Genomic DNA, 20,568 nt, shown 5'->3' on the forward strand with positions numbered 1-20,568 from the left:
TGGGGCCAACCCAGCCCAGTGGCAGGATATTCAGAGATTGGGCATTCATGGACTGTGTGGAAGACAAAAGTTTCTAATCCATCCCCTTACTAATGAAATTAGAGCCTGCATACACTGCAGTTCCAATAAATAGTGTGGTTTGCAGTGACTGGTTTCTGCAAACAGGCATATGGGGAGGGCAAGAAATAAATAGCTACATGTGTGTCTGCCTTGGTTCTAAAGTAGTTAGGAGGTGTTGTAATGTGTGATAGGACAATGGTAGAACAGCCTCAAACACAACAAAGCTCCAGTGAGCTGGCACGGGAGAGCAATTTTTAGAGATTACTTTGGTGATACTGAAGTAGAATCCTTCACTGTTGCCTTGCTACATTCCAAACCTAGCCCAGGATTAGAAATGGGAGGGGAGGGGAGGGGAAGAAAGGGAGATACAGACAGCTTAAGTTTTCTGCCAATCTGGATAGTTGGCTGTGCATCTGTAGGCAGAAAAATCTGTTCCAAATGTGTTGTAATAAACAGTTTGTGTGGTACAATGTCCTAAGAGTTGGTAGTTCTAGGAAAGCAGACCGAGGGAAAGGGAGTGGGGAGTCAAGGATGAAAAGAAAGCAAAAATGAAAGGGTGGGGGGAGCTCCAAGCCAATCAGTGAAGAAGGAAACTTGTTTGAGCGGGATCTGGAGTTTTGTTGGAGCTAATAATAGTCCAAGAAATCACTAGAGAAAGTCCCCTGGGAAAGGCTGTTGAAAACCTACTTTTATATGAGGTATTACCAGTGGTCATTTTGTAGAAAAAGAGGTGCAGGAGCTCATTAGCATAACTCATTAGCATAACTTATTTGCATATGCCACGCACCCTGACATCACCGGAAGTGTGTCAGAAGGCAACACCCACCGCTCAGGCTCCACTGGACTGTTTTGGACTGCTAGCTATTTGGGGGGGGGGGGCGTGCAGATCTGTCCTCACAGAGGAGGGAGAGCTTGTACCTGAATAAAACTTAGTCTTAAAGGTGCCGCTGGACTGTTTTGGACCAGGGGGGCAGGGGGGGCTCTGCAACTTACCTGGCTGCTTCTTGCTCTGACTGAGGGCTGCTGGGAGCAGGGGGTGGGGCTTGTTGCATGTGCCCGCCCCCTGGGCTTTTTACTGCCGGAGCTCCACTCCTGTGCGCTCCTGCAGGAAATGACCCCTGGGTATTACTAAGGTCAGGGAGAAAGGAAAAGAAGGGATGGATCACTCCAAGCTGTTCTTTCATCTCAAAAGTGATCTGTTTTTAACTGGGACCTGCATCACAGAATTGCACATACTCTGTTGAAGAAGGTATGAATGGAGGCCTGTGTATATGACTTGAGCAGTTTCTTCCAGCCTCATATACACATTTTGTACTTAAGAACAACCACAAACATCTTTGTTTAAAATAAATTTAACTTTCAGGTTCTGTTTCTTTGGTAAATTCCTTAAGTGAAAATTATGCAAAAAAACATTAAATTAAAAATATGTGAGGTGAGCAAGGGCAATGAGGGCTTTCCACCATGGAATTATCCAAAGACTCTCAATTTTATTTTATTTTTTTAAACAGATTTTATTGGTTTCATAGAAAGTTACTACAGAAAAACAAAAAAAGACAAAAGAAACAGAATAGAAAGCCTCTAACAGAATGGACTCATACATCAACCTAAATTACAATATACTCGTAGACTCTGAATCTTCTATGCCGTGTCTGTAAAGGTTTTGTTACAATTCATGATTTAAATTCTGCAAGATAATTTTGCATCCAATTAAAATTTTATTTTATCTTTGTATTTATACCCCACCCTCCCCGTGAACAGGCTTATGGCTGCTTACAAGAGGGCAAAATATATCCATATATAAAAACAGGATAAAAACAGTAAAAACCGACGAATATTACAAATAAAGTGCTCAGATTTAAACAAGATGGTCATTCATTAGACGTAGGTGGTTTTTCATGGAGGTAGGTAGTGTCCAGTAAATGTTAAACTGTCCAGTCCAGGGGTACCAACCCAGCGCTGTATTGTGGCCAGATCTTCCGTAGGGCAGTCTCCTTGCTCCATTTGTTGCCAACACCGTTGGTAGTGGTGGTAGTGGTAATGGTAGTGGCGGCTCCTCCATAAAAGCCTGGTGGAAGAGCTCCATCTTGCAGGCCCTGAGGAACTGTACTAGGTCCCACAGGGCCCTGATCTCCTCCAGGAGCTCATTCCACCAGGTAGGATCCGCCACTGAGAAGGACCTGGCCCTCGTCACAGCAAGCCTTGCTTCCCTGGGGGCCTGGAATCACCAGGCAATGTTGTGTCCCAGACTGAAGTGCTCTTAGGGGCCTATGTGGGGAAAGGCGGTCCTTCAGGTATGTCAGACCCTGGCCATAAGCACCAGTACTTTGAAACAGATCCGGTATGCTATTGGCAGCCTGTACAGTGCTTTCAGCCCAGGCCGGATGTGCTCCCACTTCGGGACACCCATCAACAGCCTGGCCAATGCATTCTGCACTAGCTGCAGCTTCCGGATCTGCGACAAAGGCAGCCCCATGTAGAAAGTGTTATAGTAGCCTAGCCTTGAGGTGACCATCGCATGGATCACTGTAACCAGGTCATCGCGGTCGAGGAAGGGAACCAACTGCTGAGCCAGCCTGAGATGGTAAAAGGCCGACTTGGCAGTGACTGCCACCTGGGCCTCCATAGTTAAGGAGAGATCCAGGACGCTGGCACCAAAGGCGCCCCATCAAAGGTTGGGAGAGGAATCCCCAACCCCAAACCAACCCGACTCAAGCACAGGGCCTCCATCTTCGCTGGGTTTAGTTTCAACTGGCTCAGCCTGAGCCACCCAGCCATGGCCTGTAAAGCCCGGTTCAGATCTTCTGGGTCGGAGTCTGACTGGCTGACCAACATCAGATAGAGCTGGGTGTCATCCGCATATTGATGGCATATCGATGGCACCCCAGCCCATGCCTCCAGGCAATCTGGGCAAGGGTGAGCATGTAGATGTGAAACAACATCGGGGAAAGCACTGCCCACTGAGGCACACTGCATTCGAGCGGGTACTTCCGGGACTGCTGTTCCCCTAGCGCCATCGTCTGTACCCAACCTTGGAGAAAAGAGACAAGCCATTGAAGGGCGAGCTCCTGTATCCCCGCGTCGGTGAGGCGGTGGGTCAGCAACTGATGGTCGACCGTATCGAAGCCGACAGATCTAACAACAACAGTGCCACCACACCTCCTCAATCCAGATGCCTCCGGAGGTCGTCAGTAAGGGCAACCAGTACTGTCTCCGTCCCATGGCCCAGGCGAAAGTCGGACTGGAATGGATCAAGGACAGAAGTATCATCCAGAAAGCCCTTTAGCTGTGTTGCCACCACCCTCTCAATCAATTTGCCCAAATAGGGCAAATTGGACACCAGCCGATAGTTGGCCAATTCAGCCGGGTCCAAGGATGGTTTTTTCAGGAGAGGACGGACCATCGCCTCCTTGAGTGCCACCAGTTGTTCCAACATAAACGACCAATTAAGATTGTCAAAGGCCTTTTCCATGTCAAGAAAAAATAATGCTATTTGTTTTTCAGGATGTGCTTCAAAAAATTCTAATATATTCAGGATGGTTCTCACATTGTTTCTCATTTGTCTCTGGCAAAAATCCTGACTGATCCTGATGAATTATTTTAGACAAAATCTTTTTCAGTCTTCTTGCCAAAATAGATGCATAACTTTTATAATCTACATTAATAAGAGAAATTGGTTGATAATTTTTAATTTCGCTTTCATCTGTGTCCGCTTTGTGTATTAATGTGATCAGTGCTTGATTTCATGACTCTGATAGTTTCTTCTGTTCAAATATATTTTGAATGGTATTTTTCAACGGTAATACAATTTGATCTTCAAATATCTGGTAAAATTCTGCAGGTAAGCCATCTGGACCTGGAGTTTTTTCTTCTTCTTCTGTTTTTTGATAGCCTCAGTTATTTCTAAAAAGGAAATTGGGTCATTTAATATTTTCCTTTGATCCTCTGTAAAAAAAATATATTATATTTTTGTAGAAAATCCCTAATCTGTTCTTGGTTGGAGCTCCCTTCTTGGTACAGGTTGCTATAAAACCCTTCTACAATATCCTTTATTTCTTTACGGATATTTTTTTCTTCACTTTTTCATTTTTAATGTTTTTATATGTTTCTTATCTGCTTGTTTCTGCAATTTATATGCCAACCATCTGGTAGGTTTATTAGCATTTTCTAAATAATTTTGTTTTGCATACATTATTTTCTTTGCTATTCCTTGCGTCAACATACAATTGAGTTGGTGTTGTAAATTCTTAATCTTTAATTGTATATGTTCTGTGAAGATTCAGAATGCATCTTTTGCTCCTCTTGTTTAATTTGTTCTTCAATCTGGGTAAATTTCTGCTTCTTTTTCCTCTTCACCCACACATTTTGTCTAATGAACCATCCTCTCACATAGACTTTAAAAGCACCCCAAATTATATCTTGGGAACTCACTGGTTGGGTATTTGCCTTAAAGAATTCTTGAAATTCTTCTTTGAATCTCTTAGTAAATTCTGTATCTTGTAATAACCATAAATTAATTATCCATCTGTTTTTTCTTGGTGTAGCTTGTAAAGTTAAAAGCAAAGGTTGTGATCTGCATATGTCAAAGGGAGAATTTCTACTTCTATGATATCATTTACCATATTGGTTGATATCCATGCCATGTCCAATCTTGACCATGATTTATGTCTTGCTGAAAAGAAGGTATATTCTTTCTTATTAATATTTCTGATTCTCCAGGCGTCTACTAGTGTGTGCTCTTCTGTTAATTTATAAAAAGGAATTTGGTAATTCATTACCTTTCTTCTGTTTCCCCATTTGTTTTCTTCTATCCAGGCTTTTGTCAAACACTGCATTGTAATCTCCAATAATAGAAATTTCCTCATAAGTTCGGTTTGTAATAATTTTCTGTAGGGCCTTGAAAAATTCTTCCTTTTGTTGATTTGGTGCATATATATTGACAATCAAAGTAGTTTTAGCTTGTCTCTGTATTTTAACTATCACCACTCTTCCATCTTTTGATTCTTTTACATAGGTAGCCACTCCTCTCTTTTTCCCTTGTCTATCCGCTGATCCAAGAAGAACTCCAATTTTTTTTGCTTCTAAATACTTTTTGTCTGAATATTTAATATGAACTCTCAATTTTAAAGGGACATTCATTATTGTATGTTTATTTGTTTCCTTATTCCCAAACACTGTATTCCCAGATCTAACTGAAGTCAGTCAGGGCCAAGTCTCTTGAAACCAATATAAGTTAATAGCAGGTAACTGAAGAAATGGTCCTTTGAGGGAGACTTAGCAATGACTGAGTGTAGTGGGACGAGGGCTTACAGCTCTACAGAACTGCACAACTCCACAGTTTCCCTTGCTGTCAGTATTTTGATGTTGAATTCTACCAGCTGCATATGTGCTTTCATGCACTGATCGAATTTAGTAGGATGTAAAAGCACACTAGCTTACTGCCTTTCTATGCAAGATTAAGATTGTCCAACAAGAAAGTTTAATTGAGCTGATGAGATAGAAGATGCAGTAGCAGGGCTGCTAAGGAGCTGGAGGGGGGGAATTGCACAGTGAGGCATTAGGGCTGCATTGTACCCGACTGGGGAGGGGAGTGACTCACATTTACTGTGGGGCTTATAAATCATCTCTACAGCTCTGTGCTGTAGAAATAGCAATATTTTTATTGGCCCAGTTCTTAACACATGCCCCCTTCTTTTTTAGCATGATGAGGTATGTGTCCATTATATATTTTCATCCACATTAATTTACCCATTTAAAAAGAAAAACGGGTGCAAGACAACCCACTTCTCCCCATTAATGCCTTAAAAATGTAGAACATTTGCTTTTTAAAAAAAAATCCACTTTGTTTGAACAGAGTACATTTTGCACTCCATATTTTATAAAAGTTTTCATAGAATCAGAGTTGGAAGGGTTCTCTAGGGTCATCTAGTCCAACCCCCTGCACAATGCAGGAAATTCAAAAATACCTCCCCCCACACCCCCAGTGACCCCTGCTCCATGCCCAGAACTGACAAAAAACCCTTCCAGGATCCGCGGTCAAATTGGCCTGGGAAAAAATTGCATCCTGACCCCAAAGTGGTGATCAGCATTTCCCTGGGCGTGTAAGAAAGGGCCACAAGAACAAAGCTCTGATGCAACCCTTCCTGCCCTCCTTCTCATGATCTGCCTAAGTTTAGAGAATCAGCATTGCTGACAGATGGCCATCTAGCCTCTGTTTGAAAACCTCCAGAGAAGGAGAGCCTACCACCTTCCAAGGAAGCATGTTCCACTGAGGAACCACTCTAACTGTCAGGAACGAGGGAGAAGCCTACCCTTTTCAATACATTAAACCAGAATCTCTCAGTATTCTATAATCCCTTCCAGCTCAGAGCAGAGATTCAGATCTCTGAGCTGGCATCTGGGACTTAACACATTAGCAACTCATTCCCAGAGATGCAAACTTTTATCCAGGTAGCATATGTGGTCAGTGCTTAGGCTGCAAGACTTAGCCTTGGAATCCAGTTACAACATCAAAGACCATTTAGAAACCAGAATAAGTTTATTCAGTACAGAACTTAGCATAGACTAGAAGGATTTCAAAACAAGAAAGGCTAGGGCAGTTTGCCTTAACTAAACATTAGAGATATGCATAATTACCAGTACAGAGTCCATGTTCCAAAAGTGTCCAGGATACAGTCCAGTTAGGTGCCAAGGGATTTTTAGGAACAATCCCATCTTTGCCCCCCATGTGCTCTGAGGCACAAAGCGATCCTTTGTCCTCCAACAGACAGAATGGCAGAACAGCATTTCAGGTGAACAGAACACAAGAGCAGCAGAGAGCAGGAACAGAGAGCTCTCTTCCAAGGGATCAGACAATTAAACCCCAATCTAATCATGACTAGCTGTGGCCATCAGCCAATCAGGAGTAGCATGGTGTGTGGCCAATTTTTTGGTTGTCATGGGTACAAGTGGGGATAGGCTGGAAGTTTGGAAACCACGCCCACAGTCAGGTGACTCCCAAACTCCAAACTTCATTGCCGTGACTGTTTGCATGAGGTCTGCCATTTGGCATGAACGTGTGAAAGAATGTGGGTTTATGGCATGCTATTGAGGCTATTGGGCCATTTGGCTTGCAAGAGGAAGTAAGCCACAGCGTTATCAGAAGATATCACATGAGAAGGCAGGGGGCTTTTAGAATCAATATTTCTATACAGTCCTTCCTAATGTTCAGCCGAAAACTCTTGATTTAATGTCAACCCATTGGTTCTGGTTTGACCTTCCGAGGCAACAGAAAACAACTCCACACCATCCTGTATATGACAGCCTTTCAAGTACTTGAAGATGGTTATCATATCACCTCCCGGTCGTCTCCTTTCCAGGCCAAACATACCAAGCTCCTTCAGACTTTCCTCATACAACTTGGTCTCCAGACCCTTCACCATCTTCATTGCCCTCCTCTGGATACATTCCAGTTTGTCAACATCCTTCTTAAATTGTGGTGCCCAAAACTGAACACAATACTCTAGGTGAGGTCTAACCAGAGCAGAGTAAAGAGGTACCATCACTTTGCATGATTTGGACTCTATACTTCTGTTGATACAGCTCCAAATGGCATTTGCCTTTTTAGGGAACGCATCACACTGCTGACTTATGTTCAGTGTATGGTCCACTAAGACCCCTAGATCCCTTTCTCACATACTACTACCAAGACAAGTCTCCCCCATTCTATAATTATGTGTTTGGTTTTTCCTACCTAAATGCAGAACTTTACATTTAAACTTGTTGAAATTCATTTTATTTGTTTTAGCCCAGTTTTGCAGCCTGTCAAGATCATCCCGTATCCTGACTCTGTCTTCGACCATATTTGCTACCTCTCCCCATTTAATATCATCTGCAAATTTAATAAGCATTCCCTCTATTCCTTCATCCAAATCATCTATAAAGATGTTGAACAAAACAGGTCTCAGGACAGATCCCTGAGGCACTCCACTTGTCACTCCTCTCAAAGAGGATGAAGAACCATCAACAAGCACTCTTTGGGTGCGATCTGTGAACCAGTTACATATCTACCTAAGAGTCATAGGATCCAAACCCCATTTTACCCATTTTTCAACAAGAAAATAATGTGGAATCTTATCAAAAGCCTTACTGAAATCATGAAAAACCATGTCTACAGCATTCCCCTGATCCAGAAAGGTAGTAACTTTCTCGAAAAAAGAGATGAGGTTAGTCTGACATGACTTGTTCTTAAGAAACCCATGCTGGCTCTTAGTAATCACAGCCATCCTTTCTAAGTGCTCAAGGACTGACTGTTTGATGATTTGTTCTAAACGCAGCCTTAGATGCTAGGATGTATTGTTTACATTTTTTGTCTAAACATTCCCTACCCTCTTTTTAAAACCCTTCTAGTAAAGTAACTTTTTAAAAAATCCAACAGATGGTGTATGCCCCTTGCTTTGCCCCAGCCTTATTTAAAGGCAAAAATCGCAACGAATGGTAGCAAATGGTAGCAAATCATTCCTCTGCTAACATTTCCATTTTCCCCCCACTGTGACTTCCCTAAAAATTGCCTGCAATACTTTTAAAGTCAGAAGCCTTTTAACTGCAGTATCCCTGCCTGCTGGGCTTACAAGAGCGGAGGATGAGACCAATGAGCTCTCTAGTCAAGATGATGTCAGCCACTGATGGCAGAGAAACTGGGGCCACCAATACAAGCAGTGATGAGTCTGAATCAGGAACAGTGAGTAATACCAGTACCAGAATGCACAGTACCCCAAGCTTTCAAATTCCCACCTTATCTATTCAAAACTACAGATGGTGGGTAGCCAGGCTGAAAGCAGCCTTGCAAATGCAAGATGTTTTTTAAAAAGATATTCCTACCCAGCAACCAGGGAAACGAGAATTTATGCAAAGGGATCCAATTGGGAGAAGTCTACTTTTGAGTTGTGTTTCTGAGGCTGAATGTATTTTGCTAGTGGATTGTAAAATGGCCAAAGATATGTGGAAAATGCTGAAAGATCAATATAAGCAAAAGACTGACACGGAAGCATTATTCATTAGTCGATGCTTGTATAATTTTAAACTGCATGAAGGGGAATCAATATCTAAATATTTGGATAAGATTATGAAAACTGTGTCTGATCTGAAAGCTTCTCTTGAGCAGGGAAATCATTGCACCTATATTTAACAGTCTTCCTCAGCAAAGCCATTTGGTTGTATTACAGGCACAGAAAGACCTGAATGTTGACTTTTCTGTAAATTATCTAAGACAAGAGGGGACTGGAAGAGAACTTGTATCAGTTCTGAGGGTGCAATCTGGAAGAAGAGAAATAATATGCCATGTATGCAAACAACAGGGACATATTGCCAAATACGGCATATTTAAGGAAACACAAGTCAGGCCCCGTTCATACGAGGCAGTTAGGGCCGGGAGTGGGCCGGATTGGAAGCGCAGCAAACGGGCACGATCCCACACCAACATCTGGCTGGCGTCGCGCTCCCGCCTCCAATCTGACCCTTCCCCCGATGAAGCGTGTCAAAGATGAACCACCTTCCTTCGGTGGTTCATCCGGATGGTCCGCTTCATCCCGGCCGTGGGATCAGCAGCGCGTGTTGCCGCCATCGCATCCCCGGCCCCCTGCCGTACTGCGCATGCTCGAGCATGCACAGTACAGCAGCCTCCCCCTCCGACTGGTATCTTCCTCCCCGGCATCTGATCGTGCCGGGGAGCAACGGAGCGCGGCAACCGGGATCCGTGGGATCCCGCCGGGGTGTTTCTTTTTTGGCGCGGCTTTTAAAAGCCGCGCTTCGCCCCGTCTTTTCCCTGCCATGTGGCAGGGGCCTCAATAAACCAAGCGCTTCTACTGAAACAGTGACACCCAGCAGCCGAACGGAAAATAGCATCAGACCCAAATATCAGCCAAAAGAAATAAAGGGAAGCAGCCACGAGAGAGGAAAAACATTTAAACAAGGGAGCAAGCCTGCTGAAAGGCACATGTTTGCAATTATTGGATCAAGTCCAAATCTAGAACATTATTGGCTTTTGGACTCTGGAAGTTACAGTCATTTGTGTAATCAAAGAGAATGTTTTACTGAGTTGGATGAACAGAAGCATCCTAACCTAGAACGGCTAATGGACAGGAACTTGATGTTCAAGGATGTGGTGCAGCATTATTAAAGGTTATGAATGCAAATCAAGAAATTGAAGAAATTGTATTAACGGGCTATGCTTATGTACCTGGAGCAACCCACAACCTTATTTCGACTAAGAGAATTATGAAGAACGATTATACTGTCATAGTCAAATAGAATAATGACAAAATTGTTAACGATGAATTTGGAACTGAACTCATGGTTAAAGAACTTAATGGTTTTCATTACTTTGAGAATGTTGTTGAAAATGCTGCTGCTGATGTAAGACACAACAAATAATTTTTAGAAAAGGTCTTCTCAGACCTAGTGGGACCCATAAAACCTTCTGGTGGAAGCAAATACTTTCTTACCTTTATAGAAGCAAAATCCAGATATGTCTATGTATACTTAATTAAAAGCAATATCAAGTTTTTGAGAAATTTAAAAGCTACATTGCGTCTGTGAAAAAATAAATTTGGCAAAGCTCCAGAAGTGCTATTTGCAGATAATGGGACAGAATACAGAATCATGGAGTTTATGGAACAAGAAGGCATTAAGCATGAGACTGCTGTGTCTCATTCACTGCAGCAGAACAGTGTAGCTGGGAGTCTTAACAGAACAATTCAAGAAATGGCTAGATCTATGCTTATGCAATCTGGATTTTCTGATTTCTGTTGGGCTGAAGCAATAAACACTGCTGTTTATTTGCATAATAGAATTCCTTCCAAAGTAACATGTAAAACTCCTTTTGAGATATGGTTTAGCAAAAATCCAGCTTTAAAACACATAAGAGGTTTTGGTTCCAGAGCATATGCGTATGTACCCAAGGAGAAAATGGGAAAACTGGATCCCTGAGCTGAACTTGGTATCCTTGTTAGCTACACTCTTAGAGGAAGAGGATATAGAATCATGAATCCTAATACACATATCGTCAAAGAATGTAACTTAGATGAAATCAGCGTACTGCAAGCTCCTAAGCAAGCTGAGTCCACAATGCAAACTGATGAGGACAATACAGAAGTCTCTTTCAGTGACCTAGCCACATGGCTACCTGCAGAGACCACCTGTGATCACACAGGTCCACCTTCACAAGGAAGTACAGTGACAGAAGGGGACAGCCAAGGGAGGCAGACACAGAGACTTGTGACCACTGTGAGAGGATCAGCAAGGAGCAACAAAGGTGCACCACCACCGAGACTTGGCGTTTGTGCAACTGTGCAACTTGTCAGAGAACCCTCAAACTGGAAAGACATAAGTCAACTACCCACACCAGAGAAAAGCAAATGGATGGAAGCAATGCATAATGAAATAGAATCTTTACATGAAAAGCAGTCTTGGACACTTACTAGATTACCTCCTGAAAGAAAAGTTATTGGCAGCAAATAGGTGTTCAAGGTGAAATACAACCCTGATGGTAGTGTGGAAAGATACAAAGCATGACTAGTGGCAAAAAATTGTGTCAGAGGTAGAGATGTGAAGGCCTGGAAAAAAAACCCGGAAAAATTAGGAAAAAAACAATTTGGAAAAATTGAAAAAAGAAAAAAAATTGATTATGGAACATTTTATTTTAATACGATGAATAGAATATTTTAAGACAAGGTGTTCAAATATTTTCCAAATCCTTTCTATACACTTCCCCCCTCTTCAATTGTTTTTATGAGAATGGGTTTTTAATATGAATAATTGTTACTTCTGGATTTTTAAAGATTGTTTTGTGGAGGTTTTTTGGTCTGTTCCACATAAACTAGTAAACAGTTCAGGAGATTGTTGCTCCATTTGTTACAAGTACAAATAATATGATAAAAAAGTAAATTCTGTTTGTTTGGATACACTATATTTTTAATATGCTAGTTGTGATAATTTCATGCCAAGTAAAATTGTCCATAGTCATATTTTATGTTCCTAAAGTAACAGAATGACTTTCAATCTGGAAAAGAAAAAAGAAGTGCTAATGTAGCATTTTTTTCAATTTTTCCGAATCTTCTGTTTTCCCCTGGGAAAAAACTGGGGTTTTTCTGAGCTTCAAAATTTCCGGAAATTTTACATCTCTAGTCAGAGATGCATTGCCCTCCCTCCCCCCCCCCCACATTCCAAGCTGGTCCATATCTTGACAAAGCCACAGAAGTATGAATAATATATTAGAAAGGCATGTTTTTGTCTTAGCCCTAGTAACATCTTACGTCTCCCTGTACACAGCAAGGCATAGCTACTATCTCATAAAGTTAGCTAGCATATAGAGATACAGAATGTCATCTGCTCTGTATGATATTGTTCTTAGGACACAGGTTTTCATTTGACTCTCTAGGCAGCCAAGTGGCTTCTTCTTTTATGTTCATTGTTTGCGGTTCATGACAACTCAAGAAACAAACCATGGTATATTTTTGGAATCAGGTCTTGATCAACCTTAATTCAGTTTCGCAGCCAAAGTACAATGTGGAGGTATGCATAAACCTGTCTATATGTATAAGTTTTCCCATTTGTTAGGATTTTCGCTGGAAGTCTCTGAGGTGAGATGGGTGGCTACCAGAGATAGGGTCTTTTCTGTTATGGAATCTCTTCTGTGATTCCCCCTGAGTACTTGCTCTTCTGAATTTTATATTTCAGGTTTCTGTTCTCCCAGACTTTTGGCAACAGATAAATATATTTTCCCCAAACACTTAAGTTATCTGCTGTGTTTTAGACTTAGTCTGTTGCTGTCGTTTAGGGGGTGGGTTTTTAAAATTTTTTTCCAGTTAATGTATTTAATTTTATTTCGACTGATATTATGTGAGCTACCTCACAAACATAATTAACTGGTGGCACAGAAATGCCTTAAATAAATAAAAAAAGTGTCTTATTACATTTTTTCACATTCTGCAAGTCCTCTCAATATCTATTTTTATATAGATATTTCAAATTTTCTTTTTTATATTCAGTACGATATGTCACAGCAAGAATGTACTAATGAGGGTGTATTTATTTATTGTTCTTATAGTCCACTTTTTTGCATGCTATTTTGCAAAGCTGTATGTTTTCATTTAAGTGAATATGTTTCAAGTCAAATTCCAGGTAAATTGGAGGATAATCACCAGTACTTTCTGGTGGGAAAGAAAAATGGACCATAATCTGAAATAGTCTTTTATAAAAGTTTGTGGCTTTGAAGGGGGCCAAATCCAATCAAACTAAAATTTCCAGTGAATTGATTGGAATTTATTTTGCGTTTGCTGTATTTCTGAAAACATTCATCTTCGGAGTTACACATGTTTCTACAATTTCTACTGTATTCTAGTCTGTGCAATACTGGATTGCCTCCTGCTTTTGAGCACATGGCATATGAGTACCAGTTTGGAGTATGTACAGGACTGTTCTGTATGTTTCAGTCATGGCCTGAACCATTTAAGCCAAAAGTAAAACAACATATTCTGTAAAAGCCATAAGTCACTAATAGTGACATTTCTGTTTTTGTCTCCTTTCTTTTCAGCTTGCAACTGCAACCTGCATGCCAGGAGGTGTCGTTTTAACATGGAACTCTACAAACTATCTGGTCGCAAGAGTGGAGGTGTTTGTCTTAATTGCCGGCACAACACAGCAGGACGTCACTGTCACTACTGCAAGGAGGGCTACTATCGGGACATGACAAAACCAATCACTCACAGGAAGGCATGCAAAGGTATGTCTGCCAAGGGAGCAACTACCAGGAAATCACCAACATTTGTTTTGGCCTCTGCCTGTTGTTTCTGGCATTGTTTTTCTTCTTATAGCCAGATCCTATATGCACAATTATTGAGAAGTAAGTTCCCCTGATTTGAATGGGGATTACATCCATGTAAATGTGCACATGCTTGCAGCTTTAATTTGTAACATTCCTTAATTTGTAATAGTTGACATATTCATACCCAGTTACAAATTGTACTGCATGCCTTTGCTGTTAACCATCTATGGCTGCGGTCACACGGAGCATTAGGCACGCTAGAGAGACGGAAGATAGGCAGATTTTCTGGGCGTGATCTCACCGCCACATCTGGGAAGTGTAGAGCTCCCATGGCTCACCCGAGGCTTCACTCCGAAGATGCGCGGTAAAAAAACTAGTACCTCGGAGGTACTAGTTTCTGGAAAACGTGGGGCAAGGGCAGGCGCGTGATCGCGTTTCCAGTGGAATCCCATGGCATCCAGCACTTTTTTTTAAAGTGTCCTCAGGATGCGCACAAGCACCCAACGGGGCATGCGCACACGTCAGTGTACAGGGGGGAAAACCACCCATTTGCCGTGGCGCACCGCTTCTTTGCTGCGCCGCAGGATTGTGGTGTGACTGGCACCTCCCCCCTACCACGGGACCTCCACGACATGTCTGCTTGCGCAACCGCGTGTTACTTTGCCCCGGGGCAAACAGCCACGCTTCCCCCCCTCCGCATTTTCCTGCCCGTGTGACCGCAGTCTAACTTGCTCTTTCTCCCTCTTTTTCTTACCATTCTGGAAAAATTAGAATTAGAACATTTTTAAAAAGAATCTGGAAAAATATCTATACCCTAAATAGAATGTGATTTGATTTAGCATGCTTATTTTGATTTCTCTTTAATAAAAACAAATTTAAAAGGTATCTCATGTTAACTTTATGTCCCAATAGCAACAAATACTTGAACTGAATTATTTGATAAAGGGGGAAATGTTAATTTCAAATTTTTCTGAATTCAATACATAGAATCATAGAGGTAGACGGGACCTCCAGGGTCATCTAGAAATTATTTTTATTGGAGCAATACTTGATAAAATTCATAGACAATATAGCATTTACATTTGTCAGGACATGTGGTAATAATGTGCAGAGTTGCTCTGTGTCAAGCCCACTGATTTCAATGGACTTAGACAGGAGTAACTCTGCATAGCGTTGTATTGTTAATCTGCATAGTGTTGCATTGTTAAACTATGCAGTTAAAACTCTCTAGTAATAACTATGCACCTGGGAAGTTTTCTAAACAAAACCTAGTATTATATGTAGGTGCAAAATGTTGACCCAGGAGCAGTGTGTAAAGTAATGCTAAAGGCCTCCCATGGAGAAGAAAAATATAATAAGAACGAAGTCATTTTTAGAACCATAATTTTAAGACTCCCACCTGCTCTGTTTTTTGTCTACTCAACTATTTAACAGAGAGATATAGAAACTGGCTTGAATAAAATTATGAATACAAAGGCAGAGGTGCTTTTTTTGTTAACATTTGACCCTGGATCTTGGTTACTTCTTAGAACTTATCCCAGCATACAAGCTTATTATCCTTCAAACTGCTGTTCTTTTAAGAGGGAAGGAAAGAGTAGCATAGCACCCTTTACAGACTTGAAGTGCTATGCTGCTTAACCAGTAACACGACAAAGGCTTTTGGGGTGAAACCGGTATTATTCTGGGCACTGAGTGATTCAGTGCTGGAACCTCCAGCCTTAGTATGATTTTTTCCACATGGGAGCTTTCCATTGACACATGTCTCTTGAACAGGATCCCATTCTTAAATTCTTGGATCAGCAGAAAAAACCCTTTTCTTCCATTCTTCCATCAGTGATCTCTCTCTCTCCCCCCCCCCATTTCTGTTCTGGAGTTGGTGGATTTATAGTAGATGGGTGAAGAGTGAAGGATATAGTTGGGAGCACAGATGTGAGGTAAAAGTTGTTGCTGTGAAAATACTGTCAGGGGTTGGTGTTGGAACTCTGCTCCTGAGGGAAACATACTATCCCTGGTTTTCTACAGTTTTTTTTCTACAAGCTGAAGCAACCCAAGGGAATATTTTTTGAGCTTCTAGGAAGCTCTCCAGACCCCTGTAGCAATATAACTATATGAAGTGGGGGGAAATTGTCTTGCGACTGCCTTGGGGTGGGGAGGGTCTGGCCCTCTTAGTTCTGAAAACCCTACTTTTCTTGACTATATTCTGTGTCCAGGAAACCATAATGTTTTCCCTTTTAAAAAAAGAAAAAGATTAGAAGTCTGTTTTGTTCAACTGGTCACAGCTTATCAGCCTTCTTTCCTCCCCACTCCCCCACTTCAAACACATAAGCATAGGCACACATATTCAGAACACATTTGACTAGACAAGTAAAAACAAAGACATGGAAAAGCGAACTCAGACATAAGAGAAGAAAGACAAAGTTGTGAATGGATTGTTGAGGTTACGCAGATCAGCAAATGGGCCCCTGACATGAAAAACAAAAGGTTGCCTTCCCTCCCTTTCTCACAGGTGTGCATACCATCAAACATTGGACTTCACTGAATATGGCTGGTATCTGGGAGGACAAAGGGTATTTCTTTTACAAATACACAGACACAGATTTGCTTTGCACACATCCAAACACAGGGTAAAATATATATAATCCATATACAAATGCACAACAGCAGCAGCAGAATGCTCTCCACAAGAATCAGCTATAAATTAGAGAGCCAAGGAAAAGTGATTATAAAGCTCTGTCTCATGACTTGCCTTCTAAAAAGCCACACATTTAATGGCTCATCATTTTTACAGAATGATTAAATGCCTTTCAAGTCATGCAGTGGTTATGTGGTAGTACAAAAATGAATGAGTGCCCTGTGATATTTGTGTTAAAAAAGATCACCCAGAGGAGGAGGAGGAGGAGGAAGAGAGTTGGATTTATATATCACCCTTCACTAAGAGTCTCAGAGCAGCTTACAATCTCCTTTCCTTCCTCTCTCCACAATAGATACCCTATGAGGTAGGTTGGGCTGACAGAGCTCTTGAGAGATCTGCTCTGAGAGAACTGTGACTGATCCAAGGTCACCCAGCTGATTGCATGTGGAGGAGTGGGGAATCAAACCTAGTTCTCCGGATCAGAGTTTGCTGCTCTTAACCGCTACACCAAACTGTCTGTCCCAAGTATTATCATAACTTAATCTACTTGAAGTGGTGAATATTTTTAACTAGGAATAAGGCCCATTGTAGAAATGAATACAACAAACTCTAGAAAGAACCTCTGGGTGGGTGCCCCGACCTTGGGCACTCAGCGTCAATTTGCTGTGGTGACCTCAGCAGGGTATAATGACACAGAGTCCACCATTTTCTCCAGGGGAACTGAACTCTGCCATCTGGATAGCAGTTTTAATTCTGTGTGATCTCCAGCCCTCACCTGGAGATTGGTAGCAATGGTTCCCCAGGAGGAAATAACTGCTTTGGAGAGTGGACTCTATGGCATTCTATTCAGCAGAGGCTTCTCCCCTCCCCAAACTCTGGCTTCTGTAGATGCCACCACAAAATATCCAGGAATTTCCCAACCTGGAGCTGGTAACCCTAGTCAGGATGGGCCCCAATGAGTTCCCCACAAAGGCCAAAGTAGGCCTCGAAAGGGCCTCCTGACTCTGCCTTTTTACTGACAGAACCAAGCTTGGTTGCCTAGCAACAGCCACGGAGGAGAAAGCCCCACAGCAGGAGAAGAAAATGGTTTGATGGCCACTGGCCCACCTCAGTAGCCAGCCGGCTGTGGAGGAGCCAAGCAGGAGAAGCATCTTCATCAGAAGAGACAGCCGTTTTGGCAGTGGGCGGGGGAGAGGAGTGGACCCAGCACCCAGCCAATGGCATGCAAGTACTCATGAGTGGCGGTTGATGAGTCAGTGGCTGATGGAGCACACAGCACAGCCAGTGAGAGAGCTGGAAAGTGCCAATACACTAGGTCTTTGTCACTGAGAATGTGCTATCTCTAAAAATTACATCTTATCTGTTTTCCTAGCAATCAGCAGGGTCAAACATTAGACAGAGTGAAACATGAGTGTTTGGAGTCTATGAAAATATAAATGGGGCCTGACAAGGAATGAAAGGAGCCCCTCATTTAAAAGGTTCTCTCTTAATTTGGCATTTTACAGTACCAAATGGTAATCATTTATTTGCAACTAGGTACCTAAAAAGCATGGTGACAGAGAGGTAATGTGGTGGATATCCTCCTAAGCTTACAACCTTCTTAAGCTTTCGACCTTTCTCCCCCTTTGTGAACTGTTGCGGCAACTTTCAGCCTTATTCAAGGAACTGCTTAGATAAGCAAAGAGAAACCAGTAAGCAATAAAAATAAGTAGGAGTTAACGCTAACTGAGAAAAGAATGGGGGCTAGGAAGCACTTACGGGACAAGGAAGATAAAGAACTCAGCTTCCCTGCTATTAAACAAAAGAAAATTATGGAATTCTTCCCTTTGGAGTCTGAAACCTTGGGGGGTTTTTTAATCCACAATTTATTAATTTCTGTAGTGCACAATATTACAGAACATTGACCATATTTTCCAACAGTCCTACAATTATTTATTAATAGAAAGTATTCTCAAGTTGATCCCTTAACTTCTAATATATCCATTTACTAATCAAGAATTACTTCCTATTCTGAATCCTATTATCTTATACCACCCGCTAAACCTTGTTTAACATACCTGTCTCGAATTCATTTGCTCCTTTGACAGAAAGAGAGGGGGGAAAAATGGAAAGGAGACCACACCCTCTCCAGGCAACTCTGGTGTGAACTTACAATGTTCTAATGAGGGCTTGGAGTCAGAAAATTTATTATACCACTCTGAGGAGGTGATGACAGAGAACCATAAATCTGAAAGTTTCTCTGTTTAAAGTGAGTTATTGCCTCTAATTATTAGAATTGTGAACTACATTACAAATACACTAAAAGATATGGTTGCTTTTTTAGAGACAGTTTCCCCTTTAATTAGTCTTACAGCACGAGAATGGGAAAAGAAAACTTCTAGAAGAATTGATTCAGTTAAAACTACTCCCCCTCTTCCATCTCAAAGTTTCCAGCAAACAAATGGTAGTAGTAAAAAGGTGCTGTTGGATTCAGTGAAAACAAGCACTTACAAGCTCCATCTGCAGAAGAGCAAAATATGTGTAACCATTTGCCCTTATAGGGGTCAGATAATGAATTGGACTACAATATATATATTGTATAATGGGTCATTTGAGTGCCCTCCTGAAGAAGAACTATCAATCCATAGATTTGGAATCATGTGAAGTTCTTAGCAGTCCTATGCAGAGGGGAAAATAATGCTTTTCTTGAAATCTAACAGAGTTCCATCATTATTGAGATCACAGAGACTGTTTTTAAGTCAAAAGGGGATATTTTTAACTAGAGTGTTCTCTAATATAAAGATCTCTCTCCTCCTTCCTAATTAGGAAAAAAAAAGTTTATTCACTTGAAAGCAAAGGAACGCTAAAAATGGCTTCAAGGCAAGCAGCAACACCTTCTAACTGGTCTGAACACCTTCCTACTTGGAAAATTCAGTGAAACATGAATTATTGGCTGCCTTTACTGGGTTACCAAAAGGTGAACGCTCAGAGATAATAGGCAGATTAGAAGAACTGTTATCTAAGCTCCAGGAATCATTGGAACACGTAGACGAAGTTAAGGGGAAGGTATTTCCTAACTCCTGGCAGAAGACCATAAATGAGGAGCATTTAAAAGCTGTGGAACCAAATGGACTTGTGAGTGTAGAAGAGATGGATATGATTGACTTTAGTTCTCTCCCATTGATCGAATTACAGTTTTGCAAAGAGGAAAAGAATACAGCAGCCTCCATGCTGCCAATACCACAAGGAAATTCAAATAAGAAGGGAGAAAATGAAAACTCTAATGCCCTCCTCTCTACTCCTGTATTGGTTGTAAATAATAAGGTTCCCACCAAGGTTAAGATTAATGGGTGCATCTTTAATGATAGTGAGAAAATCTTGGATAATATAGAAAAATTAAATTAAGCAGTACGACCTTACTGTCTAAGATGATGATGATAAATCACCTAGATTTTAATATTTCCATCAACACTTAATATTTAGTTATAGAAGTTATAGAAGGGGGGGTAAGATAGAGAGAGTGTGCTTCCTAGTCCCCCTCCAATTTTGGTTTTAGTTTGATATTTCTGGTTTGGTTTGGTTATTTAATTTATCAATGTTTTAAGTATTGTTTTTGTTGTTTGTGTTCTTTTTAAAAATATTTTTATTCTCCTTTTTTTTAAAAAAAAAGATTTTTAAGTTTAAGACCTTGATCCATCTTACGATCAATAATAGTTTATCAAAAAGCAGTGAGGGATAGATTTAGGGGGAGGAGGGAAATACAAAGGGGGGGTTGTTAATTTTATAAAGGGGAAAACAGCTCTGTTATATATTTTCAGCTTAAATTAAGGAAGTTAATAGACATTAATAATAATAGAATTTATACTAATAAGCATAAATTGGGGGGTAGAGGGGGGTTTAGAATCTAGTACTATAGGAACTGTTTTATATACTATAACCCATTTATAAGCTATAACCCATTCTAGTTTTTGATCAACAGTGGATATATATTTAAAGTTAGTTCACTGCAAATGCTTTGTGCTGTTAACTAATTGAAGTTGTCTAGTAAAGTGTTTTAAAAGGTTTTTTTAATTTAATTCTAACAACAGCATCTAACAGT

General features: G+C 41.1%; 1 protein-coding gene across 1 annotated transcript in view; it reads left to right on the forward strand.

The window, feature by feature from the left end:
• Window positions 1–13,472: 13,472 nt before the first annotated feature.
• LOC107125679 (netrin-1) overlaps window positions 13,473–20,568 on the forward strand; it is a 123,626-nt gene continuing 116,530 nt past the window's right edge. The window contains exons 1-2 of the mRNA XM_015429131.1: window positions 13,473–13,515; window positions 13,628–13,816. Of these exons, the coding sequence (XP_015284617.1) occupies window positions 13,473–13,515; window positions 13,628–13,816 (232 nt within the window). The remainder of the gene's footprint in view (window positions 13,516–13,627; window positions 13,817–20,568) is intronic.

Source organism: Gekko japonicus, unplaced genomic scaffold (genome assembly GCF_001447785.1).
Source record: "Gekko japonicus isolate JY-2015 unplaced genomic scaffold, Gekko_japonicus_V1.1 scaffold2232, whole genome shotgun sequence".
Lineage (NCBI taxonomy): Eukaryota > Metazoa > Chordata > Lepidosauria > Squamata > Gekkonidae > Gekko > Gekko japonicus.